A 26,380-nucleotide genomic window follows, 5' to 3' on the forward strand; every position below is an offset into this window, starting at 1 on the left:
CCGGCGCCTGCGCCTTGCTTGCGCCACGCACGTTCTGCAAAAAAAAAAAGTAAAAGTTTTATACTACTTAGCCCTCATCATCATTGCGGCGGCGCGGCGCACGCGGGCGCAAAAGAAAACTTGTGTACCTACCTATTGGTGAAAATATATGTCGACTGCGTTTCTGTTGGCCAGTAGGTCCGCAATACAGACAGACGGATGGACAGACGGACTGATGGACAGACAGACGGACGGACGAACGAATGGACGGGACGGCCTTTCTCGCTTTCTCTTGCAGTCGGAGTCGACGAAACAGACTGGTTGTCGGCAGGCATTCAGTCGATCACACACACATACACACTTGATGTACGCATATATGATGACGCATTGCATTGCATTGCCTGCAGATCGTTGGAAGGTCTTCTGCTCTGGTCCGGTACGGTCCGGGCCTGTCTCTCGTTCGTGTCGTTTCGCTCGTGTCGTTTCGCTCGTGTCGTGTCGTTTGTGTCTTGTCGTGCCGTGGGGTTGCTGGGCTGGGCGTCTGTCTGTCTTCTTGTGCACGGCGTATGTACGTACGTACGTACATACAACAGGCGGGCGGACGATGTCGCGGCGACGCATGCATGCATGGACGAACGGACGGACGGTCGGTCGATCCGCTGGTTGGTGGTTGGTTGGGTTGGTTGGGCTGGTTGGGGCTTCTTCATGTTGATGATGATGATGAGGATGAGGAAGGATTTCATGACGCTGCGGCGGCGGCAGGAGGTGCGAGGGGAAGCAAATGGAAGGTGATGGAACCATGGCTTGGTGGACGGATGGACGGACGGACCCGGATCGCATCGCATGTCGAACACGTACGTACGTGCTTTTGAGCGGACAGAGCGGACAGGACAGGGCGGACTACGTACGAGCCACCACACCTACCTACACATGGATGGATGGATGGATGGATGGATGGAGCCGCTGCCGCTGCCACGACGGAGCGGGCCGGACGGGGTCAGGATCGGGATCGGGATGCGCTGCCATGCAAAGCCGGGACAGCCCTCACGAGACGATGGATGCTGCGCGCGAGACGGATGCGGATGCGGATGCGGGTGCAGAGGCGTGGCACGATTGATTGAGTGAGTGAGCGATTGATATACACAGCGAGCGCGTACGGCTACAGCGCATGGACGGAATATTGCTGGAAAAGACGACGGGGGGTCCAGTCTCCGGTGGTGTCGCATCGGGCTCGTCCTCAGAGGATAAGAATAATATTTCTTCGAGCAAGGCATCGGTCTTGTTCTCCGCAGCTGCCACCAGTGCTTCATCTTCCTCGTCGTCGCAATCTTCAACTGTCGGGGGTTTGTAGATCATCTTTGGCGGCGGAGGTGATTTCGGTGAGGGAGAGTGGTATTCCACGACGGTCACGGCTGACTGCGGTTCCTCACGGTCCCTGATACGGCCACGGCCATAAGCGGTGTCGAGTTGGAGGTTACAGTCGTCAAGTTCTCTTTCAAGTGCTTCCCAGTTCACGACCTTCGCAAGCACGTTGTGGGATTTTTGGCAATAGATAATATCCGCAATAAACATATCCAATTGTCTCTTCATGCTTGGTATGGCGGCCATCTTTAGGCACTTTGGGAACATCCTGAAACTGTTCGCATGGTTGCGTATTCGCACTTGGAATGCTTGCAGTTTTGACTCGCCATCCGCATCGGTAATGAGCTTCTCTGTGCACGAGCTGTATGCCTCGAGATACGTGCCAGTACCGCAGACGTCGTCCACACACTCATCAACCAGTCGATCAAATTCCTGTTGATGCTCGCGGCTTTCACGGCCGAAAATGAAACGAGACTCCGGCGTCTTTGCTTCCTCCTTTAGGTATACTAGCGAAGAAACTAATTTATCAGCTATTTGCAGTCTCGTCAGATTGTGGACAGTGAAACGCGGTACATGTTTTGAGCACTCACTGTCGTTGTACACCTCATTAGTGCCCGGATTTGTATGATCTGGGTCGTCTGTTCCACTCGCATTAGACATCTGTAGCTTTGAGAGTTAATCCAACCTATCGCACGAGAGATACGTATGTACAAGACAGTGTCAGCTTCCTAGTCAGGTGGCGAACGCGCTTGACTTGCGCAAGCACCTCAGTGGAAGTCATGCAAGCCTCCATCTAACTTGTCCGATAATTGTGCAAATGATAAGCAAGCAAAAGGTAAGGCTGTCGATGCGTCTTTACTACTCGAGTACGACCAAGGCTGCCACGGGAAGCTTAAAGACCACAAAAGATCAGCAGACCGGGGTAACCCCCGCCATACATCCTTTCCCGACATGTACCTACCCGCCCTTAGAAGGCTGCAAGGCTAAATATGAGGCTGCTTATTATCATTGATGAGGGTTTCATAGCACCATGCCTTAGCCGTCTTTATCCTGGCGAGGCAAAGATGACACTGAAAATACAATGGGCGCGTTTGCGGCCTCCAGATTGCCAATCGAGATCACGGTCTAGCGGAAGCGGCGCTTAAGCAGGGATAATAGTGGAAGGAGATGAGTATCTTGATAAAGCATTCAGGCAGGGTCTTGTGGACATGTTCTGTTTGCCACGATGCAGGTGTATAATGGCCGCAATCTGGTGCCGGGATTCAGAGTGCGGCTGAGCTGGAGCTATGACCTCATGGCTGTCTTAGAATTGTTTGGTACAACATTGCCATACCACCTTAGCTATTTGTCGCCTACAGCCTCGTGGAGCGACAGGCCATGCGGTGTATCGTCCTCTGCAGCCTACAGTCAGCTTATAAATAACCTATGGAGAAGCGACATGCAATCTCCGCAACTTCTTCGCGGCTATGGATCGCTCGGAGATACGATGTTTGTTGCCTGAAGCCACGTACTTGTAGTACATGTAGGCAAAGACCGGCGTAGAGCTTCAGCGCTCCTTGCCCCGAAACTTAAGCGCATGTGAAAGCTTTGAAAGGAAGACGTGGCTAACCAGGACACTCAGGGATCCATCGCTTAAAATAATAAGAAGGCTGAGTTGGGCGGCCGACACTACGTTATGGGCGCCTTGGGTACGTATTGGGGGAGTTTTGAGAATGATGTCGCTGTTGGAAAACCGCTATGGAGCCACGGAGCTAAGGTCATTGCCGCGGGAGATCTGCGCGTTAGCGAAAGTCGGAGACACGCTTGTGCGATACACACAGCACTCAAGATTTCATACTTGGCGTGAATCTCCGTAACCGGCATCGTTACTGCGATAAACGCGAAGAGACTGAACTACGAGTAGCACCAATCTGACCAACACACGTAATGGACGGATGGAATGGCGCTCAAATCCTAGGTTGCGGGCGACCTTTGGGAGATTGCTTTTATTCATGTGACAGTCCGCTCGTTACCTCCCAGTTTCCGACGAACTGATGCTGGCACAGGATTACTGCGCCCAACAAGCCGAAGAAGCCCATCCTTTTGAATATGCATCCGCTGACTCCGTCCGCAAACGTAACTTTCCCTCAACAGATCATGACCCGTTTAGCGCTTCTTCTGCTGGGACTCCTTGAGCACCTTCTTGACGATCTTCTGCTCCTCAATCAGGAAAGCGCGAACGACGCGGTCCCTGACGCAGTTGGCGCACCGCGAACCACCGTAGGCGCGCTGGACGGTCTTCTTGGGGCGGGAGATGGTGGCGTACTCGCGGGGACGGAGGGCAGGAACCTGTTAGATGTCCATCAGCGTCTACTCGAGATCCTGTGTTCGGCGAGCCGCGTGTTCCAGGCGATCAAAAGCAGGTTTCTCCAGCCGGCTTCTCATCTCCTCGCCTGTTGCGATGTTTCCTCGACCCTGCATCCATGCCCGCAATGTCCGCCTCTTTAGCTTCTTTTACCCTGCTTCGATCGCCCAGAACTCACGCCTCGACCATAGGTGCGGAGTGCCACTTACACCCGCGAGCTTGTTGCCGCAGTCACCGCACTTGGGGGTGGTGCCCCGCTTCTTGATGTGCAGGTACCTGAGCTGGCCACCGGGGGTCTTGATGACGCGAACGTTGTTCGACTTGGTGTTGTAGCTGCGCGAAATCCATCAGTCCCAGGTCTCCCAGAGGAATCGCGTTCCAGGCGGCGACGGATTCGGACGGTGTGCGTCAAAGGTAGACTTACGGAGCCCGGCGGCGCTGCAAACAAAAAACGTCAGTAAACAATTCACGCGGAGCAGTCTAGGCGCCTAAATAGGACGTACGTAGGTCAGTCTGTTGGACGGCATCTTGTCGGTGTTGGAGGTTTGTCGTCGCAGGGTGCTGGCGTCAAGTCGTCGTTAACGAAGCAAAAGCCTTTCAAAATTACTGACCCGCTGGTGGGCGATGAGTTCGGCGCCGGTAAAACGTGCGACCGCGGACTGCCGACCGCGGATTAGCCGACGGGCTGCGCTGCGATTGGCCTGAGCGCTGGCTTGCCGCATTTTGCGCATCAAGACGCAACACCCGCCACATCTCGAGATACGCGTTGCTGCAACCCTTCCCATCACGACTCAGTGAGGGTGAAGCCGCATCCATCCATCCGCCTTCGTCTTCCCGGGGTGCTTGTGTCACGCGCCGCTTAGCTCGCGCGTCCCCCTCACCATCCGCCTCGGGCGACCGAGTCTGGGTCGCGTACAGCACTCCTAAGGTCTATACCTTGAGAGCTTCATCCGTGTACGCTCCTTGACATCGACCGACGCGCCAAATCCCACGCTGAGAATGTCGTCGATACCTCCCCCGCCCCCGGGCTGGTCAGCCCCTCCTCCGCCCGGCGCGCCGCCGGGCATGTCTGCGCCGCCACCCCCAGGTTACCGCCCGCCTGCCGACCCGCAAGTCGCGAAGTTCGCACAGAAGAAGAAAGAATGGCTGCGGCTGCAGAGGCAGCGCTTTGGTGAGAAGCGCAAGGGTGGTTTTGTAGAGACGCAGAAGGCCGACATGCCGCCTGAGCATCTGCGCAAGATTGTCAAGGATATCGGCGATGTGTCGCAGAAGAAATTCAGCAGCGACAAGCGCAGCTACCTGGGTGCGCTCAAGTTCATGCCACACGCCGTGTTGAAGTTGCTGGAGAACATGCCGATGCCTTGGGAGAGCCAGCGCGACGTCAAGGTCTTATATCACGTCAATGGCTGTTTGACGCTGGTCAACGAGATTCCTCGTGTCATTGAACCGGTTTTCCATGCGCAGTGGGCAACGATGTGGGTGTGCATGCGTAGGGAGAAGAGTGATCGGAGGCATTTCAAGCGCATGCGGTTTCCCCCATTCGATGACGAGGAGCCGCCGCTTTCTTGGTCGGAAAACATCGAGGATGTCGAACCCTTGGAGCCGATCCAGATGGAGCTCGACGAGAACGAAGATGGTCCGGTTTACGAGTGGTTCTACGATCACCGGCCTCTTTTGGATACCCCGCATGTCAATGGCCCCAGCTACAAGACCTGGAACCTCACGCTGCCGCAGATGGCTACTCTCTACCGTCTCAGTCATCAGCTGCTGAGCGATGTGGTAGATAAGAACTACTTTCACATGTTCGATCTCAACAGCTTCTTCACCGCAAAGGCCTTGAACGTGGCTATTCCCGGCGGTCCTAGATTTGAGCCATTGTACAAGGATGTGGACCCGAACGACGAAGACTTCGGCGAATTCAATGCAATTGACCGCATAATTTTCCGCGCGCCGATCCGGACGGAGTACCGCGTCTCTTTCCCCTTCCTCTACAATTCTCTGCCAAGAAGCGTGAAGCTTTCTTGGTACTCACACCCCCAAACTGTCTACGTACGCGCCGAGGACCCGAGCTTGCCCGCCTTTTATTTCGACCCTGTCATTAATCCTATTTCCTCTCGTTCCGTTGCGCCGAAGAACATTACTGTTTCTCATGAAGATGAGATATTTGGGCCCGAGGATGAAGATGAGTTTGAGATGCCGGGTGAGGTTGAGCCGTTTTTGGCAGATGAGGAACTCTACACGGATGATACCTCTTCCGCCATTGCTCTGTGGTGGGCGCCCTATCCCTTCGATCGCAGGTCCGGTCGTATGGTCCGCGCTCAGGACGTGCCGCTAGTCAAGCAGTGGTACCTTGAGCACGTTCCGCAGGGCCAGCCGGTCAAGGTTCGGGTTTCCTACCAGAAGCTCCTCAAGAGCTTTGTTCTCAACGAGTTACACAAGAAGACACCCAAGGCTCTGAACAACCAGAACCTCATGAGGTCGCTTAAATCTACTAAGTTCTTCCAGCAGACCACCATCGATTGGGTCGAAGCGGGTCTTCAGGTCTGCAGACAAGGTTTCAACATGCTGAACCTTCTCATTCACCGCAAGAACCTTACCTACCTCCATCTTGACTACAACTTCAATTTGAAGCCCATCAAGACGTTGACGACCAAGGAACGCAAGAAGTCACGTTTCGGAAATGCGTTCCATCTAATGCGTGAGATCCTCCGCTTGACGAAGCTCATCGTCGACGCTCAAGTGCAGTACCGTCTTGGCAACATTGATGCTTTCCAACTTGCAGATGGTATCCTCTACGCCTTCAACCACGTCGGTCAGTTGACCGGTATGTACAGGTACAAGTACAAGCTCATGCACCAGATCCGGTCCTGTAAGGATCTTAAGCACTTGATCTACTACAGGTTCAACTCTGGCCCTGTGGGCAAGGGTCCTGGTTGCGGTTTCTGGGCGCCTGCGTGGAGAGTTTGGCTCTTCTTCATGAGAGGTATCATTCCCCTTTTGGAGCGCTGGCTCGGCAACCTCCTTTCTCGTCAGTTCGAGGGTCGTCATAGCAAGGGTGTCGCGAAGACCGTGACTAAGCAGCGTGTTGAGTCTCATTTCGATCTTGAACTGCGTGCTTCCGTCATGGCCGACTTGATGGACATGATGCCCGAGGGTATCAAACAGAACAAGGTCAACACTGTGCTTCAACATCTGTCGGAGGCCTGGCGTTGCTGGAAGAGTAACATCCCATGGAAGGTGCCTGGCTTGCCTGCCCCGATTGAGAACATCATCCTCCGATACGTCAAGAGCAAGGCGGACTGGTGGGTCTCTGTTGCTCACTACAACCGTGAGCGTATCCGGAGAGGCGCGACTGTCGACAAGACTGTCGCTAAGAAGAACTTGGGTCGACTCACTCGTCTGTGGTTGAAGGCTGAGCAGGAACGCCAGCACAACTACATGAAGGACGGTCCGTACGTCTCTTCTGAGGAAGCTGTCGCCATTTACACGACTACTGTTCACTGGCTTGAGTCTCGGAAATTCCAGCCCATTCCCTTCCCCAGTGTTTCCTACAAGCATGATACCAAGATCCTGATCCTTGCTCTGGAACGCCTGCGGGAGGCATACTCGGTTAAGGGACGTCTGAACCAGAGCCAGAGAGAAGAGTTGGCCCTCATTGAGCAAGCCTACGACTCTCCTGGCACGACTCTTGCTCGGATCAAGCGTTTCTTGTTGACGCAGCGTGCTTTCAAGGAGGTCGGCATCGACATGAACGACAACTACAGCAACATCAACCCCGTGTACGATATCGAGCCTATCGAGAAGATCACGGATGCCTACCTCGATCAATACTTGTGGTACCAGGCTGATCAGCGCCATCTCTTCCCGGCTTGGATTAAGCCTTCCGACTCGGAAGTGCCCCCTCTCCTGACCTATAAGTGGGCTCAGGGTATCAACAACCTTGACAAGGTCTGGGAGTACCAGGATGGCGAATGCAACGTCATGATCGAAACTCAGCTGTCTAAGGTCTACGAGAAGATTGATATCACCTTGCTCAACCGTCTGCTGCGTTTGATCATGGACCACAACTTGGCTGATTACATCACCTCTAAGAACAACGTCCAGCTCAACTACAAGGACATGAACCACACCAACAGCTATGGTATGATTCGTGGTCTTCAGTTCTCGGCGTTCGTTTTCCAGTACTACGGCCTCGTCCTCGACTTGCTCTTGCTTGGTCTGCAGCGTGCCAGCGAGATCGCTGGTCCGCCAGGCGCTCCCAATGACTTCTTGCAATTCCGCGATCGGGCCTCGGAAACCAGGCACCCAATCAGGCTGTACACCCGTTACATCGATAAGATCTGGGTGTTCTTCAGGTTCACCGCCGACGAGTCGCGTGATTTGATTCAGCGCTTCCTGACGGAGAACCCTGACCCCAACTTTGAGAACGTCATCGGCTACAAGAACAAGAAGTGCTGGCCTCGCGACTCCCGTATGCGCTTGATGCGGCACGACGTCAACCTTGGTCGCGCTGTCTTCTGGGACTTGAAGAACCGCCTGCCTCGTTCGGTGACGACTATTGAGTGGGATGACACTTTTGCCAGTGTCTACAGCAGAGACAATCCCAACTTGCTGTTTTCCATGTGCGGTTTCGAGGTCCGTATTCTGCCGAAGATCCGCAACCTTACCGACGAGTTCCCGGTGAAGGACAGTGTATGGTCGCTGGTGGACAACACCACCAAGGAGAGGACCGCCCATGCGTTCTTGCAGGTTACGGAAGAGGATATTCAAAAGTTCAACAACCGCATCAGGCAGATCTTGATGTCCTCTGGTTCTACCACTTTCACCAAGATCGCCAACAAGTGGAACACCAGCCTTATTGCCCTATTCACTTACTACCGTGAGGCTGCTGCGTCTACGGTTAACTTGCTGGATACCATCGTCAAGTGCGAGACCAAAATCCAGACTCGCGTCAAGATTGGTCTTAACTCTAAGATGCCCTCTCGTTTCCCGCCTGCAGTTTTCTACACGCCAAAGGAGTTGGGAGGTCTTGGTATGATTTCTGGATCCCACATTTTGATTCCTGCGAGCGACAAGCGATGGTCCAAGCAAACGGATACCGGCGTCACTCATTACCGCGCCGGTATGTCTCACGACGAAGAGACGCTGATTCCCAACATCTTCCGTTACATCATTCCTTGGGAGGCCGAGTTCATTGACTCTCAGCGTGTCTGGACCGAGTACTCGCAGAAGCGTCTTGAAGCCAACCAGCAGAACCGGCGTTTGACTCTGGAGGACCTTGAGGACAGCTGGGACCGCGGTTTGCCCCGTATCAACACGCTGTTCCAAAAGGACCGCAGCACGCTCAGCTTCGACAAGGGTTTCCGTGCCCGTACCGAGTTCAAGATTTACCAGCACATGAAGAGCAATCCGTTCTGGTGGACTAGCCAGCGCCATGATGGTAAACTCTGGAACTTGAATGCTTACCGTACGGACGTAATCCAGGCCCTTGGTGGTGTTGAAACCATTCTTGAACACACGCTGTTCAAGGCTACCGCATTCCCCTCTTGGGAGGGTCTCTTCTGGGAGAAGGCAAGCGGTTTCGAAGAGTCCATGAAGTTCAAGAAGTTGACCAATGCTCAACGGTCCGGTTTGAACCAAATCCCCAACCGTCGGTTCACCTTGTGGTGGTCCCCCACCATCAACCGTGCCAACGTCTACGTTGGTTTCCAGGTCCAGCTTGATCTTACTGGTATTTTCTTGCACGGCAAGATCCCCACCCTCAAGATCTCCCTGATCCAGATCTTCCGTGCCCATTTGTGGCAGAAGATCCACGAGTCTGTCGTCATGGATATGTGCCAGGTCTTCGATCAGGAGCTGGAGGCCCTCGGCATTGAGACTGTCCAGAAGGAGACGATTCACCCGAGAAAGTCTTACAAGATGAACAGCTCTTGTGCCGACATCCTGCTCTTTGCTAGCCACAAGTGGAGTGTCTCTCCCCCTTCGCTGCTTTACGATACGAAGGACACGATGACGGCTACGACTACGAATAAGTTCTGGGTCGACATTCAGCTCCGTTACGGGGACTACGATTCGCACGACATTGAACGTTACGTCCGTGCCAAGTACCTCGACTACACCACCGACAGCATGTCTATCTATCCGTCCCCCACTGGTCTGATGATTGGTGTTGACTTGGCTTACAACTTGTACTCTGCATACGGCCAGTACTTCCCTGGTCTGAAGCAGCTGGTTCAGCAGGCGATGGCCAAGATCATGAAGGCAAACCCTGCCTTGTATGTCCTGCGTGAGCGTATCCGGAAGGGTCTGCAGCTCTACGCATCCGAGAGCAACCAGGAGTTCCTCAACTCGCAGAACTACTCGGAGCTCTTCAGCAACCAGGTTCAGCTCTTCATTGACGACACCAACGTCTACCGTGTCACCATCCACAAGACGTTCGAGGGTAACCTGACGACGAAGCCCATCAACGGTGCTATTTTCATTTTCAACCCTCGTACTGGTCAGCTGTTCCTGAAGATCATCCACACCAGTGTATGGGCCGGTCAAAAGCGTCTTGGACAATTGGCCAAGTGGAAGACCGCTGAAGAAGTCGCGGCTCTCATCCGTTCTTTGCCAGTGGAAGAGCAACCTAAGCAGCTCATCGTCACCAGAAAGGGTCTGCTTGATCCTCTCGAGGTTCACTTGCTCGATTTCCCCAACATTTCCATCCGTGCTTCGGAGCTGCAATTGCCGTTCCAGGCTGCGATGAAGGTCGAGAAGTTGGGTGACATGATCCTTCGCGCCACGGAACCTCAGATGGTGCTTTTCAACCTGTACGATGAATGGTTGAAGACCATATCGTCTTACACGGCATTCTCCAGGTTGATCTTGATCCTGCGTGCTCTCCACGTCAACCAGGACAAGACCAAGCTTATCCTGCGTCCTGACAAGACCGTCATCACCCAGGAGCATCACATCTGGCCCACGCTGTCCGACGAAGATTGGATCAAGGTCGAAGTCCAGTTGCGTGATCTGATCTTGAACGACTATGGCAAGAAGAACAACGTCAACACCTCGAGCTTGACCAGCAGCGAAGTTCGAGATATCATTCTGGGTATGGAGATCAGTGCGCCCTCGATGCAACGTCAACAGGCCGCCGAGATCGAGAAGCAGCAGCAAGAGCAGCAACAGCTCACTGCTGTGACCACCAAGACTCAGAACGTGCACGGCGAAGACCTCGTTGTGACCACGACGTCGCAATACGAACAAGCAACCTTCGCCTCCAAGACCGAGTGGCGTACTCGTGCCATCGCGACCAGCAACCTCCGGACGCGCGCCAACAACATCTACATCAGTTCGGAGGACATTCAGGAGGACGACCACTACACGTACATCATGCCCAAGAACGTCCTGAAGCGTTTCATCACGATCGCCGACCTTCGCGTTCAAGTTGCCGGTTACCTTTACGGTAGCTCGCCACCCGACAATGACCAAGTCAAGGAGATCCGCACGATTGTCATGATCCCGCAGGTGGGCAACACGCGCGACGTGCAGCTGCCTCACCAGCTGCCGCAGCACGAGCACCTGAAGAACATGGAACCGCTGGGTATAATCCACACGGTCTCGGGCAATGAGCTCAACTACATGAGCTCCCAGGACGTGACGCAGCACGCGCGCCTCATGAATGCGCACTCGTCGTGGGACAAGAAGACGGTCACGATGACGGTGTCGTTCACGCCCGGCTCGGTGTCGCTGTCTGCATGGGCTCTGACGCCGCAAGGCTACAAGTGGGGCGCGGAGAACAAGGACACGACGTCGGACGCGCCGGCGGGCTTCTCGTCGTCGTTCGGCGAGAAGTGCCAGCTGCTGCTGTCGGACAAGATCCGCGGCTACTTCCTGGTGCCGGAGACGGGTGTGTGGAACTACAGCTTCATGGGCAGCGGGTTCGGGTCGGTGGAGAAGAAGCCGGTCGAGGTCAAGATAGACACGCCGCGCGGCTTCTACGACGACATTCATCGCCCGATTCACTTTATTAACTTTGCGGAGCTGGAGGATATTTGGGTGGATCGGCAGGACAACTTTGAGTAGTTGTTGGTGGTGGTGGTCTTGTTGTGAGTGGGCGAGCGTGCTGCTTCTTCTTTGGCGTCTGGCTGGTTACGGCAGAAATTGTACTTTACGGAAGCGAAGCTACACATGGTTGGTGAAGTAAAAGGATTCGTGGTCTTGTATGGTATATAGGCATTTTATCAACGTTAATGCTCTCATGCGCATGTTTGGAATGTTTTGTGCGGAAGCGTGTGTTGAGGCTTGTTGGTTTGGCCGCGGTCAACTTGCGTCTGGACGGATGGGTTCGTGCGTAGCTGGAAGCATCGACTTTATGGCTGCACACTGCGGGTTCTCGTCTACTTGCGCCTGGATGGATGGCTTCATGGATAGCTAAAATTGCATCCATTGCGACAGCATTACGGCCTCTCGTCCTGATATTAGACAGAGTATTCATGAATCGCGTGACAAGTTCCAAAGCGTCGATATCTACCGCTTGCCGTAAGTCTGGACAGCTATGCATTAATATCAATGCTTCACATTTAACATACTCTACCTAGCTCTGTAGCTCCTGGCGCCGCGCCTCCTTCAGCGCAGCAACCTTTTTGGCAAAGAAGGCTTGGTCCAGAAACGCAGATCGCTCGTAGCTCAAGTCAAACTCACGCGTCGCTTCTGCTGCTGCTGCTGCAAGGAGCTGGGTGTCAGCATCAGCTGAGCAAAAGCACAAACGCGCCGAACCGACGCCGGCAGGGAGACTAGGTCCTCGTAGAGTAGAGTCTCGAGACATACACTTGGCGGGCGGGCACCTCCGAACGACGAACTCGTCACGGGGCGGAGTGGCTTTGACGCTCGAGACATGCGGCAGTTGGCGCGGCTTGGACTTGTCTAGGGGGCGTTTGGGGCGCAAGCGCCGGGGGGATTTGGCGGGCGCCATGACTGTAGGCGAGGATGACGGAAAGAGAGAGAGAGAGATTAACGTTAGGTAGAAAGAGAGAGAATGAGCTTGTTTGATGATGCGTGGGGACATAGGATCTAGCGGGCGGTCGAACACGCGGGGCTGCCATGTTGGGGCTAGCGCCAAGGGGGGCAGGGCGGGCCGGGCTCGCGAGAGAAGGCGCGTGAGTCGTGACTACTCCCTTCCTTGCCCGTCCACGCCGTCGTCGAGCCTTCTCATCATCACTCCACCGCGTCCGTTGATCTGCATGTTTTTTCTTTTTTTTTTTTTTCCACCACTTTCTCCTTTTTTGCTTTTTTGGCTTACATGCTTGATTTTCTTGCTTCGAGACCTGTGTCCATCATCTAGATCATCACCCAACCGTCAGCTCTCGGTCAGCCCGGTCAGTCCACGCACGCCCGCTCACACCTTGGTTGAACGCGCGCATGCACGTCAGACGGCGGCGCCGCACCGCCCAAGCTCGTGCGTACGTAGACCCGCTTCCGACGGCAACCGCGTGCCTTGGCGACCAGATGTGGAAAATGGGTGCTTGCGACGTTCGACGTTGCGAGGTGCGGGCATGCAAGTGTGTGTTTTGAGCATGGCGGCCGCCGCAAGAGCTGTGTGTGTGCGCGTGGACAAGAGAGGAAATCGAGGAAAGCATGGAAGAGAAGGAGAGGTCGATTTTTTCCCTCTTGTGACGGGACGGAAGAGGGCTGATGTACTGTACACAACTGACTGCCCGTCAATCAATCTCCAGCCCGCCGGCCGCTAACCACAGGCCACGCACCACCACCAACTCAACCACCACTCAACAACCCGCTCTGACATTCCGCCGACCAATAAGCTCCACTTCCCTCTGCGACCCGCGGCCCTCGGTCGTCCAGGCCAGTGGCAACCCTAACCCCCAATACCCGCACCGCCGCGGGCACTCTCCCCATCCTGGCAAGCTCGCGCCGCAGCCAGTAAGCCGTAGCCACAGCGGCCCTGCCCCAGCCCCGGCCCCGGCCCCGGAGCCCCCTTACCGCGGAGTCCTAGTCTGCTACAGGCAACTGGCGAGTGCAGCTGGCAGCGAGCAGCGAGCAGGTAACCCATCCGAGTGGCCAGTCAAGCCAGCTCGCAGCTGCAAGACGCACACAACGCGTTAGTGCCACCAGCGCAGCCCACACACACCCCGGCAGAGAGTGGCCACAGCCGCCCGCGCGCACATGCGCCCCGTCCCGACAATCAGGTCTGACACGCCCACGCCCGCGCCGCCCTCCTCAATCACACACCCCGTTGCTCGTTTCCGCCCCCAACGACCCAAGCCTGCCGCGCACCAGAAGCAGAATGCCCCCGTCGTCCTCGGCGGCTTCGTTCGGCGGTCCATCGGTGCCTTCGCTGCTACGTTCGAGGATATGCACCTCTGGCCTTCCGTTCCAGCTTGCTTGCATGGCCTGCACGCCCGCTGATAGGCCGCTGCCGTCGCCCTCGTGGGGATGCGCGCACAGAGCGCCTGCCCGGCGCGCAAAGTGCTGTCTGGCTGCCCGCCCGCCCTTCGGGGGGGTGCCTAGGTACGATTGCCTGCCTGTGCTGCGGCCGACGCCTGGGTGCGAGCCAGCGGGGACGAAGTGCGGGTTTGGGCGTGGTCGTGGGCGTGGATGGCGTGCCGCGCGCTCTTGTTTGGCGGGCGGGCGGGACCAGCTGCGCGCGTGGACGGGGATGTTGTAGAAGTTGCATTGTAGTTATGTATGCACAGTACATAGGTAAGTAAGTAAATCACTCTGCACCAGCACGCGCATCTTTATCTCCAACCGCAGCAGTAACAGTGGTGGCAGCAGCAGCAGCAACGGCGGCGGCGGCGGGGCGGCAGCAATCACTAGTTAATCCGCACGGGGGAGGTCGGAGAAGCAAGCACTGGCTCGAGCTGCTGGGCGGAAATCCGAAACACCCTAGCCTAGACCTAGACCCACACGCGCGCGCGCGCACAGTGCTCACGCTCACGCTCACGCTCACGCTCACGCTCACGGGTGATGGTTCATGCACGCCGGCGCGCACGGGGAGATCGGTCTGCTGTTTGCGTGCTTTGAGCGCGAGCAAGGGTGTGAGTTTGAGTGAGTTTGTGTGCGAGTGCGTTGTTGTTATAATCAGTGCCAACTACGGCTTTATAGGTAGTTGGTGGTGAAGTCTGCGCTCTTCTTTCTTTCTTCTCTAATTTGTACACTTCGTACGCACATACAAGCAAGCGATCTGCACAGCCGTATCAGCGTGAACGGCTCCGTACGGGGTTGTCGTGCAGTGAAGCGAGAGATGGGAGATGGGAGATGGGAGATGACATTGTTGTTGTTGTTGGCACACAAGACAAGACGCTTTCTCTGACGCTTGGGTGTAGATAGGTACGTGGAGATTGTGATTTGGTTGTTTTGCTTTTTTTGTGCTTTTGGTTTAATACAACTCATCTGTCCGTCCGGTCGTGGCGTGCGCTCGTGCTCGTACTGTTGTGTAGATGCGGTACGGTGCGTATATGTTCCCTACCTAGGTACGCTGAAGCAACTAGCTAGCAATGCTTTTTGTAAGATAACGCAGTGCAATGCTATATCCCGTCCGCCCATTAATACAGCAATCGCCCGCTCAAACAGCCATGCCCTCACCCTGCGGCGGCAAGCCCTTGACATTGCCTCTTTCCCTCGGGGCGCCGCCCTCACCCTCCCCCTTCTTAGCCCCCCCACCCCCACCCCCCCCCCCCACCACCACCCCATCCCTAACCAGCACTCTCCCACTCCGACGATCCTCGACGCGCTTAAAGAACTTGAGCCCCAGCACGCCCCCCTGCGCCTCGTCCCCAGGCGACAGGATAACCCCGTTCGCAGACTGGAAGAACGGGATCCCTGCGTCCAGCGCCGCGGCTACGTCGACGTAGATCAGGATCGTCGACGTGGCGCGCATGCCGGATATCACGGCGGGGGCCTCGGATGCTGCGTCTCCTGCGTCCTCTGCACCTTCCGCACTCTTAGCATCAGCGGTGGTGGCAGCGGCATCGTCGTCCTCGACGGGCTTAAACCCCTTGGGCAGCCCCGCCGCGAAGTGGATGTGGTTCCGCGCCATGCGCTTCAAGCCACCGGACGCGCGGATGAGCGGCCACGCCGCGGCGACGGTGCCGTGCACGCAGGTCGGGGGCACCGAGGCGGGGGTGAGGGGCGTGAGGAGGCCGGCGTCCTCGACGGTGAGGCTGTGGCCTTGGTTTGCGCGGATGAGGTAGTGGGCCGGGTTGGCGTCGTCGGGGACGTCGGAGGAGGAAATGGTGGTTGTTGTTGTGGTGGTGGTGGGGGTTGCGGTGGTCGTGTTGCTGGGCGTGCTGGTGCTGGCGGCGATCAGCGAGAAGCGCTGTTTGTCGTTGTTGCTGACGATGGAGCGGAGTTCGGGGAAGGTCGCTTTTATGGAGCGCATGGTGCGGCAGTTGAGCTGGTGGTGGGGTTAGTCGAGGATGAATGAAATACAAAAGAGACAATCGACTGGTTTGGAAATGAAAAGGACTTATTGACATAGTTATAGGAAGAAACTCATTAAAGTGTAGAAGTATGAGATAGCAGCAGCAAGTACATACCAGATCCTGCACATTGACATAGCCCCCCGGCCCCAGCGTGAGTCCTTCAGCCTCAGCCGCATGCCGCAAGACGCGGCTCATTTTCTTCGACACCAGCACGTCACGTGGAAGGGGTCCTTTGCCTCTGCCTCCGCCTCCGCCTCCCCTGCCGCCTCTACCTCCTCCAGCCATGGTTGCGAGAGCGCGGCGATAAATCGTGGTGGTAGTGCGGTGGTGATGGTAGTGACTAGTACGTAAAGAGAACGCTTATACGGTCGACTGTAACGCAGACCTTTAACGCTCTGGCTTAAGTTCTTGGCCGTGCTGCGTGCGTAGGTGGCGGTCAATGGCCCTACTTAGAGGAGGGAGATGTTGTAGCGGGAGTGAATTGGGAAGCGGATGGACGTCACCACCAGTGACGTTTACCAAAAATTCAGCCTGCATGACTCACGCGCTTTCCAGAAGCCTCACCCGTTTGACTCGGCTGCTACCTTTTTCTCTCTACAATCTACACCAACTTACCCATAACCATAGGTAGTTACCTCCAACCGCTCACCAATAGCTCTCGTCGTCCATGAACGACACAACCCAGCAAGGCAAAGCAAACAGCAAAGCAAACCCAACCAAAGCAGCAGTCCAGCCGCTCTGACGGCATCCCACTCGCCCTACGTTCGAAGTTGCTGCAAGCCCGCACGCGCCCCCGCCTCGGCGCCCGACGCTGTTTCGCCAGCAGCCTGTGCGTTGCGTCGCGCAGGTCACAGGCCGACAAACTTGGAAATAACAAACAAACCAGAGAAATGGTTTACTTCTATTGTACACAGTACACACACAGCGCAGCACAGCGCCCGCCACGCAGCCAAAACACAACGAACTAACCATCGCGCATCGCGCATCACATCCACATCCACCACGCCCCCTCCGCAGCCCAAGGAGCGAGCGAGCCCTCTCGGCCAAAAAGGCAGCAGGGAGAGGGGGTAGGTTAGGTACGGATTAGGTAGGGGGGTCCAACCAACCAACCAACCGACCACCAGCACCGCGCACCACCGAGGCCGAGGCCGAAGACTCACGCAAGACGCAAGACGCGAAACGCAACGCGCGCCCCGAAGTCACGCCCGCACAAGTCACCACCACACCACACAGGCCACAGACACAGACAAATAGACCACCCGCGTTACGCGCGTACGCCCCGCCAACGCCGTGCCATGCATGGAAGCGGAGGGGAGGAAGCGTGGCCTTTGTTGGGGCGCGCCCCGGTTTCCTCTTTCGGTTGTGCGTGCATGTGATTCGTTTCCGAGTTTGGTGTTGAGCGCTTCGCCCGGTCCGGTCATGAGACGTCCTCGTCTCGTCTCGTCTCGTCGTGTCTCGTCACCTCGTGGGACAGCAGGGCGCGACGGGCTTCGTGGTTTGCGTGTTGTGCCTGTGCGTATGTGTCTCGAGATCAATTACTGACGCTCTAACTATTGTAGCTATCTGACTGTTCCGTCATCTAGGTGTGGATGGAGAGTCCCGTCTGCCATGTACAGGCGACCGTCTATAGTCGTGTCATTACGTACGTACCGAAACCATTCGTAGGTCGTCAATCGTCCCTTTCCTCCTCCCTCTCACCCACCCCCACAACATTACCACCACCATTCGCCTCACAGCCTCGCATGCGCCGTCTCTGTCGAAAAGCTCGCCGGCCGTCTCGCCGTCCCCGTCCCCGCCTCCCCCTTCGCGACCGCATCAGCGCGCTGCGGCTCCACGCGCTTCAACGGCCGGTACTCCGCGTCCCACATCTGCTCGCGGATCCACTCCTCGAGCTCAGCGTCGCCCTTCTCGCCCTCGCCCAGAGGAATATTCTTCTCCTGGGCAAGGTCGAGCTCGGCCGCCTTGCGAATCACCGCTGCAGCAATCTTCACGCTGATTTCGCGGACGTCGGTGACGTCGGGAAGAAGGGCGACGGCGCGGGGCGTGTCTTTGTTGGAAGATTGGAGAGCCGGTGCTTGGGCTGCGAGGGCTTTGGTGGCTGCAACGAGGAGGGGAGGTGTGAGGAGTTTGGTGCGGGAGAGGATGGCACCCAAACCAATGCCCGGGAAGGTTGTCGAGTTGTTGCATTCGGCTAAGAGAATATGGTTAGTTGTAAATCTTGTGGGCAATAGAAAGAGGCAAAAAGAGGTAAGTGTGGGTGAGTGGGTTCACATACCAATCTCGTACTTTTCGCCCTCGTACTCGACAGGCGGGAACGGGCTGCCGGTAGCAACAAGGCAACGGCCCTTCGTCCACTCAAAGAGGTCGTTGGGGTTGGCCTCATGCAGCTTAGTCGGGTTGCTGAGAGGGAAGATGATGGGGCGATCAACATGCTTCGCCATCTCCTCGATGACCTCCTTGGTGAAGGAGTCAGGCTTGGTTGATGTGCCAATCAGAACATGCGGCTTGACCTCGCGCACGATACTAAGCAGGTCGTCATGCTGTTTGCCCTCCCACTCCTTGTCATCACGCGCATACGGAACCTGCGCCGGCATGAGGTCATCCTTCTTGGACTTGAGGAGCAGGCCTGGCTTGTCGACACACCAGATCTGTTGGCCCGCCTCTTCCTTGCTCTTGTCCGTGTCCACGGCAATTGCGTCTTTGAGCTGGTCCGCAATCCCTGTGCCCGCGGTGCCGGAGCCGAAGAGGACAACCCGCAGGTCCTCGTACTTGATGTCTGCGACATGCATGGCGGCCATGATTGCGGCGAGAGTAACACAGCCTGTCCCCTGGACGTCGTCATTGAAACAAGCAATCTCAGGGGTGTACTTTTCCAGGATGCGTCTCGCGTTCGGCAGGCCGAAATCCTCCTGTTTACTGTTAGCAAACGACACCGAGGGTATCGCGCCAAAAACTTACGAAGTGGATATAAGCATTCGGATATCTCTTTCTGGCAGCTTTCACGAACTTGTCCACAAAAGAGTCGTACTTCTCGCCGCGAGCTCGGGGTTTCCGCAGGCCCAGATACAGCTCGTCTTCCAGAAGCTCTTTGTTCTGAATGAGGTCAGCCTTTCGTAAAGTTTGGAAGCAATTGAACACCTACGTTGGTACCGCAATCCAAGACCACCGGCAGCGTCCGAGTGGGATGGATGCCCGCGCACAACGTGTATATCACAAGCTTTGCGACGGAGATCAGTATACCGCCGACACCCTGGTCGCCGATTCCCAGGATCTAGGTTTGTTAATCTTTTGGCTTTCTAACCCCTGTGGTCATGAGTGCTTACCTGCTCTCCGTCGCTGACCACTATGAGATCAACGTCTTCCGGCGCGCCCCATTGGTCTAGGTTATCCTCGATTCTGTCCTGGTCATCAACATTCAAGAAGCAGCCTTCTGGTCGCCGGAAGAGCCTAGAGTAGTTTGCAATGGCTTCTCCTTCCGTAGGAGTGTATATTACGCTGAACATTTCTTTCAGATGATCTTGGATTAGCTGCGCAAGTGGTTAGCCGCGGAAGCTCTTTACAACTCCTTTCGACAACAAATCCCGACACATACTTTAAAATACAGCACTGTGTTCTGCTCTTTCATGCTCGTCATGAATGTGTTCTTGGCCAAATCATCTTGTCGGCTGCAATATTGCTCGTAGGCGCGCTTGACCTGCTCATCCAAGGTCTGCACGTTCGGTGGAAGGAGGCTGTGGAGCTTGAACTCTTTCCGTTCTTCGGGTGTGAATGCAGACCCCTTGTTCAGGTAGGGTGTCCTGAGGAGCGCGGCGCCCTATAGCGGATGTAAGCGACAAGGCCTTGCAGAGTTCAGACGGACCAGCTTACGGAGAGAGCGCATCCTTGCGGTCCTGAGGTCGACAATGGAAGATGACCAAACTTGGAGTGCTTCTCATTCTTGTTGTGAGGTTCAGAAGCCATACTGATTGCTCTATAAGATCCACGGCCAAGGTGTGGGGACAAGCGCAAGCGAGACTTGGTGTAAGCTGTGCTGCGTTGCAGAGCGGGAGCGCCACGAAAAAGCATCGAATCCGAGATTAAGTAGCAGGCCGGGAGTTTCAGCGCGTCATGTGGACCTGCATCTGCCCTGTAAGCACATGGTGTTGAGATAATTGTTGTGGAGTTGGGAAATCGTTCCTGACAGCGATGACGTATGGGCGAAGTCATGCCGCGGTCTTCGGAAGCCGGCACTCCCACAGCACGTCAACCCTCTCCAACGTCCACAAATCCTCTGGCTATATCGCAAACAAGCTCAAATAATCTGCACTGTGATTAGCCCGCCAGGCTCCTGTGTCTTCTGTTTCGAACAATCCCAGCCTGCTTACCTACCTTCCTAGTCCAGCCATCGGATTTCACATGGCACCGAACATCCGTTATGACGGACCTCCAATGTCAGCAATCCTCGCATCAACGTGGCACGTACGCAGCTTTCTTTTGCACTTGTTTTATCCGGCAGTTGGTGGATAAGCTGCATTTCAGCCACCCTACACCGCTATCTCCGGCCGTCACGCACCTGATCTCGCCGGAGTTCATCACCAGCCAATCTGCAATCCAGAACCGCTCAAGGCCATCTCTAAAACCTGCAGCAAGATGGGGCGTATGTCATTTGCACGCTCTTCATACGGTTGCATCGTCTCGATAGTGCAGATGGACAACGTTATTGGCGACCTGTCGATGCAAACGGACCTGCATGATGGTACTGATACATGAAGCTATACCGTGCACCATCATCTAGCATGAATCGGGCAGATAAACGACCGTGGTTACATGAAAAGTCAAGATCCTATTGGACATTTGGCGATCCAATAATTCCTGCTAGTGCTGTCAGTGTTACCACGAACGTCACTAAGGCGTTAGAAAATGAACGACCCACAAAGATCGCTACTCAGCCGATAACTAAGTATCGCTCAAGCTTGAATGCATTCTGCCGATTGAAGTGAAGGGAAGAAGAAAGTAAAGCAAGGTAGGTCACAGACGACGAGAAATACTTTGCCCTCAGCTCTAAACTATTACAACTGAAGGGTTAACCCTAACCTAACCTAACCCTAAGGGTAGTGGAACAGTGGCGTGGTCAAGGAAGCATCGTTGACATTATTGCTGCCTCTACCAAACTTCTTGACACTATAAATTTCTCTCTGTCCTCTTCAGGAATTGCGCAAAACCACGTCATTGCGGATAACAACGGCACAAGGAAAGCATTGTTCCATCTGTGGGTTGTTCTTGTACTAACCTTCAAGTGTTCCCCAATCAGAGTAGGTGTTGGCAAACGGCTTTTTAAATTCTTAAACTCGGTCCCTTCTCTAACCACCATGCACGCTCTTCTGTTTTCAAATCAGTAATTTTGCGTTGGAAGTTGCGCGCTGTGGTCTACGCTTCGTTTCAATGTTCTTCACCCTTCCCCATGTACCACGGCAGTAGTCGAAATTTATTATCTCAGCGGCATCTGACAAGGCTACCGTCATCGGATGCTTCCAAGGTAACTTCAAGTTTAGGATTTTTGGGCGCTGAACACGGCAGTGTTTCCAAATTCCTGTCAATGTGACCTCCACAAGCGAGACACTCACTCAACCGCAACGGAAGTGCTCTTGTTCAAAACGACATACCAGAGAAGCAAGAAGCTAACTGATTAGTTCAGCAGTGATGTTGTGTTCGACGACAGTTGTCCGATGAGTTCTTCATATTTTCTTTACATGGTTTGTACTGTCAGCAGAACCTTGAAATAACTTGATTAACCTTTGGACTGCTAACCTTAGTCAAATGGATAGCGGGATGACCTCCCAGGGCTGGGGCCATTTGCCTCACGTTGGTGGTACCCACCGGTAAAGGCACCAGAGTTGATTTTAAACTTGCGGCCAAACTAAAAAAGATCTTCATACTTCTGAATCCACTATCTGCATCAGGTCACTCTACCCTCTCCACCTTCGAAGACAATCCAGAAGAGCTCGTGACATGTTTTTTCATGGGTCTTGTCAAATTCGGCATTGAGTAGCGGCAACTTTCCCCACGGATGACAGCCATCATGCAGCTAGAAACAATAGCTGACTGCATGTGCGACCCATAACATTATAGCCCCCAATGGATTTCCCCTGGGTTCCAGGTTCCGTGGCCAATCATAGTATAAGCCTCTACCGTCATTTTGGTTTCTCATTGGCTGGCTACCCTAGGCGCCATCTTTCCCTAAGTACCCACACTATGATTGGTAAGAAATCCTGCAGCCGAGAAAAAGTCTCATTGGAGGTGCACCATGTTTTGGCTGTATCACATATGTGCCTTTAACGCCATATCGTATGGTTGGTTAAACAAATGCCGATCTGTGCACACGGACGCAGTGGTGTGGGATCGATAAAACGTAAGGATTCCCCCATTCTCTATTCATTTACCTCCCATCGAAGTTCAACCATGACACCTCTTCAAGGACCGAGTTTAGCCGGCCTTACAGTAGCGGCATGCCTTTCCGGTGTGCTGCTTCATCATTGTGTCTTCATCAGGATTGAACTCGAGAATTACCCTTGCTCCATTGCAGGTGTTTTCTTGATTGTCCATCTTCTACTTTTTGTTCTTCTTTATTCTTCTCCGGTGTACATGGATGCAGATTTGTACACTGCATCTTCTCTCACCTCTAGCGTCTGTCTAGGTCTATATGCCAGTATTATGGTGTATAGAGCTTTCTATCATGCACTCTCCAGGTTTCCTGGTCCATACTCTGCCAAACTCACCAAGTTTTGGAGCGTTGGCAAGGCCTATTCATCGAACTTTCGCTGGCACCAAGTCTGCAAGGAGCTCCATAATAAATATGGAGACTACGTTAGAGTAGGTATGTTAACAAATGACGCCCTCACTCAATCCATACACTTATTTTTGGGCTAGGCCCACGTGAATTATCAGTTATAGATCCAGAGGCTATTGTGCCCATTTTGAACCTATCACTGAAAGGTCCTTTCTATGGCTCCTTGGAAAAGTCGATTCATACGACCAGAGACGCAGCATTCCATAAAGCTCGGCGCAAGGTATGGGATAACGCCTTCAAAGAATGTAGGAGAAAAACATATCTATGGTCGAGTTTCTACTACCCGCTAACTGTAATTAGCGCTTCCAGATTATGGCATACGCATAGAGAAATTCACAAACAGCTTTGTTTCTCGCGTCCGTGACGGTGAAGGCCAACCCATGGATATCAACGAACTCGCAACGTATTTCAGTTACGACGTCATGAGCGCTTTGGCCTTTGGCGAAGCCCTGGGATTTGTTGATGGTTGTTCTAGCGAGCTTGCCAAAAAGGTCATAAATGGTATCCGAAGTGGATTGAACGCCATAGGCATGATGGTCCACGTTCCTTACATCATGACTGCGGTTGAGGTTTTTTCGAAACTACCCGGCCCAAATCCGATGAAAAACTACAACAACTGGTCAAAAGAGAATGTGGTACGGCGGAAGAAGGTGTGACCAATGAATTCACCAACCACAGATTTCAGAATACTGACGGTTACTTAGATGAAGAACCCTAAACCAGATATCATGGGCCATCTCATAAAAAACACCAAACCAGGAGGAGAGGGTGATGCCCTTCTCGATGCCGAATCGCGCCTCATAATTGGGGCAGGCAGGTAACGATTCCCACGACTAACTCCATCATGGTTTGTGGTTAGCACTAACAACAAAGCAGTGAAACCACCGCAACAGCTATCAGTCTAGCGTTCACATACCTCGCTCTAAACCCCTCCTACATTGACAAGCTTCGAGAAGAGTCAGGAAGCGCAAATGACTGCTCTGGAAAGTTCTTCCTCTACCCTCTCCCAGTTCTTGACTCCATCGTAAACGAAGTACTCCGCTTGCATCCTCCTATAACGTTTGGAAGCCAGCGGGTCACCTCTTCAAAGGGCCTTAGAATTGGCCATACGTGGATCCCACCAGAAACGGTCGTTGCCATCCCACCATGTGTGATTGGCAGAGGTAAATCTATCCGAACGATCCACATTGACGTGGAGTGCAGTGAAAACATCATCAGTTAGTAACATAATACCTAGATCCCCGCAACTACGTCTCCCCAAATGATTTTATTCCCGAGCGCTGGACCACGCGGCCCGACCTCCTCCTCAACCGCGGGGCCTTCATCCCCTTTTCCATGGGCAGATACAGCTGTCCGGGTAAGACCCTAGCCATGATGGAGTTGCGCTCTGTTATCTCACGGGTGATAAGGGAGTTTGACGTCTTCTTCCCAGAGGGTCAGGAGTGGAGCCAGGAGAAACTGACTGCCGAGATCAAAGACCACTTCACAACGCAAGTGCCAAGAGTGGATGTCATATTTAGGAGGGCGGCATGATCTAAACAGGGGTACGAGTACGCTGGGTTGTCGTGATGTTATCGTGACATCAGGGCACGAGGCGTAGCGGTTGGTGTTCTCGCTGATAGGCTGGGATGAAGGCGCGTGTTTGGGATCTGGAACTACGTTTGACAACTATCTATGGTGTAACCTGAGTAGCTTGGTGTAGGCTGATATTGCTGGGTGCAATACCACATCGTTTCGGACATTCAGTGGTTGCTCCGGTCCCAAACACAGAGCACACTGATGGCCGGCTTGGGTGTCAGGCAAATTTTACCACAAAGCCAAGACACTGGTGACACTGTCCATTCTGAAACACTCTTACTCTATAAAAACCGGATTGGAAGGTTAGGGACAATGAAATGGCTCTAAATATTAGTAAACTATATGTTACTCTTCGATGCGTCTTTTAGAAGGGTCCGGGGCTTTTAGTAAATCTCAAATACTTCCCAAAATCTCGACTTATAGTGAAATGATGAATGTGCTCGGGATTTCATTTCGCATCCAACCTGTCCAATTTTGCGCTAAATTCATTGTCACTTAGACCAAATATATAAACAAGGCATAAACAAAGAAAACTGACATAAAGCGAGCTGATATTGTTTATTAAGCAACAACTAAATTGGGAAATACGTATGCATTGAGCACTATATCCTCCTCTCCTTGGACATAATCCTAACTGACCTGTTGAAATAACCGAGATAAAACTTTGGGTTAAGTGAATTACCTACCTTTGTGGAGTTGAGTCCTGGTACGGAAGTAAACGAAACCTAATTATTTTTTATTATACCGAAAGAAATCGCATTTAAAATCTCTTCGGTCGTGAATTTGTAGGACAATCCTCGACAACAGAAAAACTCCTTATATCCGCGAAATTATGTGTTTCCTTGACAAACATTCCCCAGCTCCTGTGATTATGAGTTGAGTGGCTGTAAAATCCAGATAATGGTCGTACTTTAGCTTGGAAAAAGAAAATTCCCAGTGTGGTAGAATCGTAGCTATGATATCAGTCCATTGGTTGGTTCACCCCTTTCGGAATTGGATATTGCGTATTGTCCTGGTTATCCTGTCCCTCAGGTCCACTGTTGAATTCAGGAAAGCCCTTACCAGAGTCGGTTCTGGTGCTTTTCTGGAATTTTGTCGGGCGTTCGTTTGACGCATCTGTTGTGTGCTTCGACGTTTTTGAAAAGGCATTCGCCAATCTTTCCTCGTCTCGAGACAGAGAGACAGGCCTGTATAGTGTTTTGAGATCCTCTATTGGTGTAGAGTCCACGGATTTCACTTCTTTCTGAAGACCAGAGAACCACTGATCTACGCTCTTGTTTATGATTTCAGGAAGTTGCCCTCCAAGTGATACCTCAACGGCTCCTAGATTGAGCTCTTGCTCAAAGTTTTGTTTCAGAACATCAGCTAGCTTCTGTTTGCTACATCTATCCAACACTGAGGCTAGCTTTTCTGAGCTGGACAAAGGTTGTCTGTGTGCAAAAGCCATATCGTGCTCACAGACTAGATAAATATTAGTCACATAATCAAGAGGGCCAGACCTTATTGATAGTGGGATTAACTTACAGGGTGATGGAACAATTTTGTCAGAATCCTCAGGGAAAAGGATTTGGTAAATGATCCTCCACTTCTCTTCTTGAGAATCGGCACCTTTCTGCCTCTTTTTGCTTTTGAGTTGCACTGCTTGTTCTTTACTGATGCCTTCAATTGTCGGCCGGTTGGAATTTTGTGGACATCTTTCAATAGCATTAAGGTGTTCAGTCATCTGCCCATCATTTTGAAAGGTTTCATAACACCGCGGACAGTGTATAGGCAACATATGGTGCCTGTAGAGATGTTCCCTGCTCGTTCAATATCAGTGTACCACACCTTAATTTTGCGTAGTTATAACTCACTTTAGCCTTGCGA

General features: G+C 53.6%; 8 protein-coding genes across 8 annotated transcripts; 3 read left to right on the forward strand and 5 right to left on the reverse strand.

Annotated features, from left to right (window-relative positions):
• Positions 1-41: 41 nt before the first annotated feature.
• K452DRAFT_90611 (uncharacterized protein) lies at positions 42-921 on the reverse strand. The gene has a single exon (XM_033547300.1). The coding sequence runs from the start codon at positions 817-819 to the stop codon at positions 133-135; it is 687 nt and encodes a 228-aa protein (XP_033393955.1). The 5' UTR covers positions 820-921; the 3' UTR covers positions 42-132.
• Positions 922-1,023: 102 nt separating this feature from the next.
• On the reverse strand, positions 1,024-2,001 carry K452DRAFT_301207 (uncharacterized protein; the record flags this gene model as incomplete). The annotated part of the gene is made up of 2 exons (XM_033542420.1): positions 1,024-1,871; positions 1,932-2,001. The coding sequence occupies 2 exons, from the start codon at positions 1,999-2,001 to the stop codon at positions 1,024-1,026; spliced, it is 918 nt and encodes a 305-aa protein (XP_033393956.1).
• Positions 2,002-3,301: 1,300 nt separating this feature from the next.
• K452DRAFT_290828 (uncharacterized protein) lies at positions 3,302-4,246 on the reverse strand. Its single transcript, XM_033541063.1, has 4 exons — positions 4,189-4,246; positions 4,110-4,123; positions 3,895-4,018; positions 3,302-3,669 (listed from the first exon to the last, which is right to left on the reverse strand). Exons 1-4 carry the CDS (start codon positions 4,210-4,212, stop codon positions 3,487-3,489), a joined length of 345 nt encoding a protein of 114 aa, XP_033393957.1. The 5' UTR covers positions 4,213-4,246; the 3' UTR covers positions 3,302-3,486.
• A 181-nt stretch (positions 4,247-4,427) lies between these two features.
• K452DRAFT_290830 (uncharacterized protein) lies at positions 4,428-11,907 on the forward strand. The gene has a single exon (XM_033541064.1). It carries the CDS (start codon positions 4,685-4,687, stop codon positions 11,750-11,752), a length of 7,068 nt encoding a protein of 2,355 aa, XP_033393958.1. The 5' UTR covers positions 4,428-4,684; the 3' UTR covers positions 11,753-11,907.
• A 1,910-nt stretch (positions 11,908-13,817) lies between these two features.
• K452DRAFT_290838 (uncharacterized protein) lies at positions 13,818-14,127 on the forward strand. The gene has a single exon (XM_033541065.1). It carries the CDS (start codon positions 13,850-13,852, stop codon positions 14,090-14,092), a length of 243 nt encoding a protein of 80 aa, XP_033393959.1. The 5' UTR covers positions 13,818-13,849; the 3' UTR covers positions 14,093-14,127.
• Positions 14,128-15,374: 1,247 nt separating this feature from the next.
• K452DRAFT_197769 (uncharacterized protein) lies at positions 15,375-16,380 on the reverse strand (the record flags this gene model as incomplete). Its single annotated transcript, XM_033535978.1, has 3 exons — positions 15,375-15,595; positions 15,629-16,082; positions 16,225-16,380. Coding segments are annotated over 3 exons (831 nt in total), but the record flags the coding sequence as incomplete, so codon positions are not given.
• Positions 16,381-17,840: 1,460 nt separating this feature from the next.
• Positions 17,841-20,070, reverse strand: K452DRAFT_234426 (uncharacterized protein; the record flags this gene model as incomplete). The annotated part of the gene is made up of 7 exons (XM_033537366.1): positions 17,841-18,301; positions 18,386-19,019; positions 19,069-19,203; positions 19,253-19,381; positions 19,434-19,637; positions 19,703-19,924; positions 19,978-20,070. The coding sequence occupies 7 exons, from the start codon at positions 20,068-20,070 to the stop codon at positions 17,841-17,843; spliced, it is 1,878 nt and encodes a 625-aa protein (XP_033393961.1).
• Positions 20,071-22,539: 2,469 nt separating this feature from the next.
• K452DRAFT_256367 (uncharacterized protein) lies at positions 22,540-24,895 on the forward strand. Its single transcript, XM_033538398.1, has 6 exons — positions 22,540-22,963; positions 23,017-23,181; positions 23,237-23,586; positions 23,641-23,753; positions 23,813-24,099; positions 24,174-24,895. Exons 1-6 carry the CDS (start codon positions 22,549-22,551, stop codon positions 24,467-24,469), a joined length of 1,626 nt encoding a protein of 541 aa, XP_033393962.1. The 5' UTR covers positions 22,540-22,548; the 3' UTR covers positions 24,470-24,895.
• The last annotated feature ends 1,485 nt before the right edge of the window (positions 24,896-26,380 follow it).

This window comes from Aplosporella prunicola, assembly GCF_010093885.1.
Source record: "Aplosporella prunicola CBS 121167 unplaced genomic scaffold K452scaffold_24, whole genome shotgun sequence".
Classification (NCBI taxonomy): domain Eukaryota; kingdom Fungi; phylum Ascomycota; class Dothideomycetes; order Botryosphaeriales; family Aplosporellaceae; genus Aplosporella; species Aplosporella prunicola.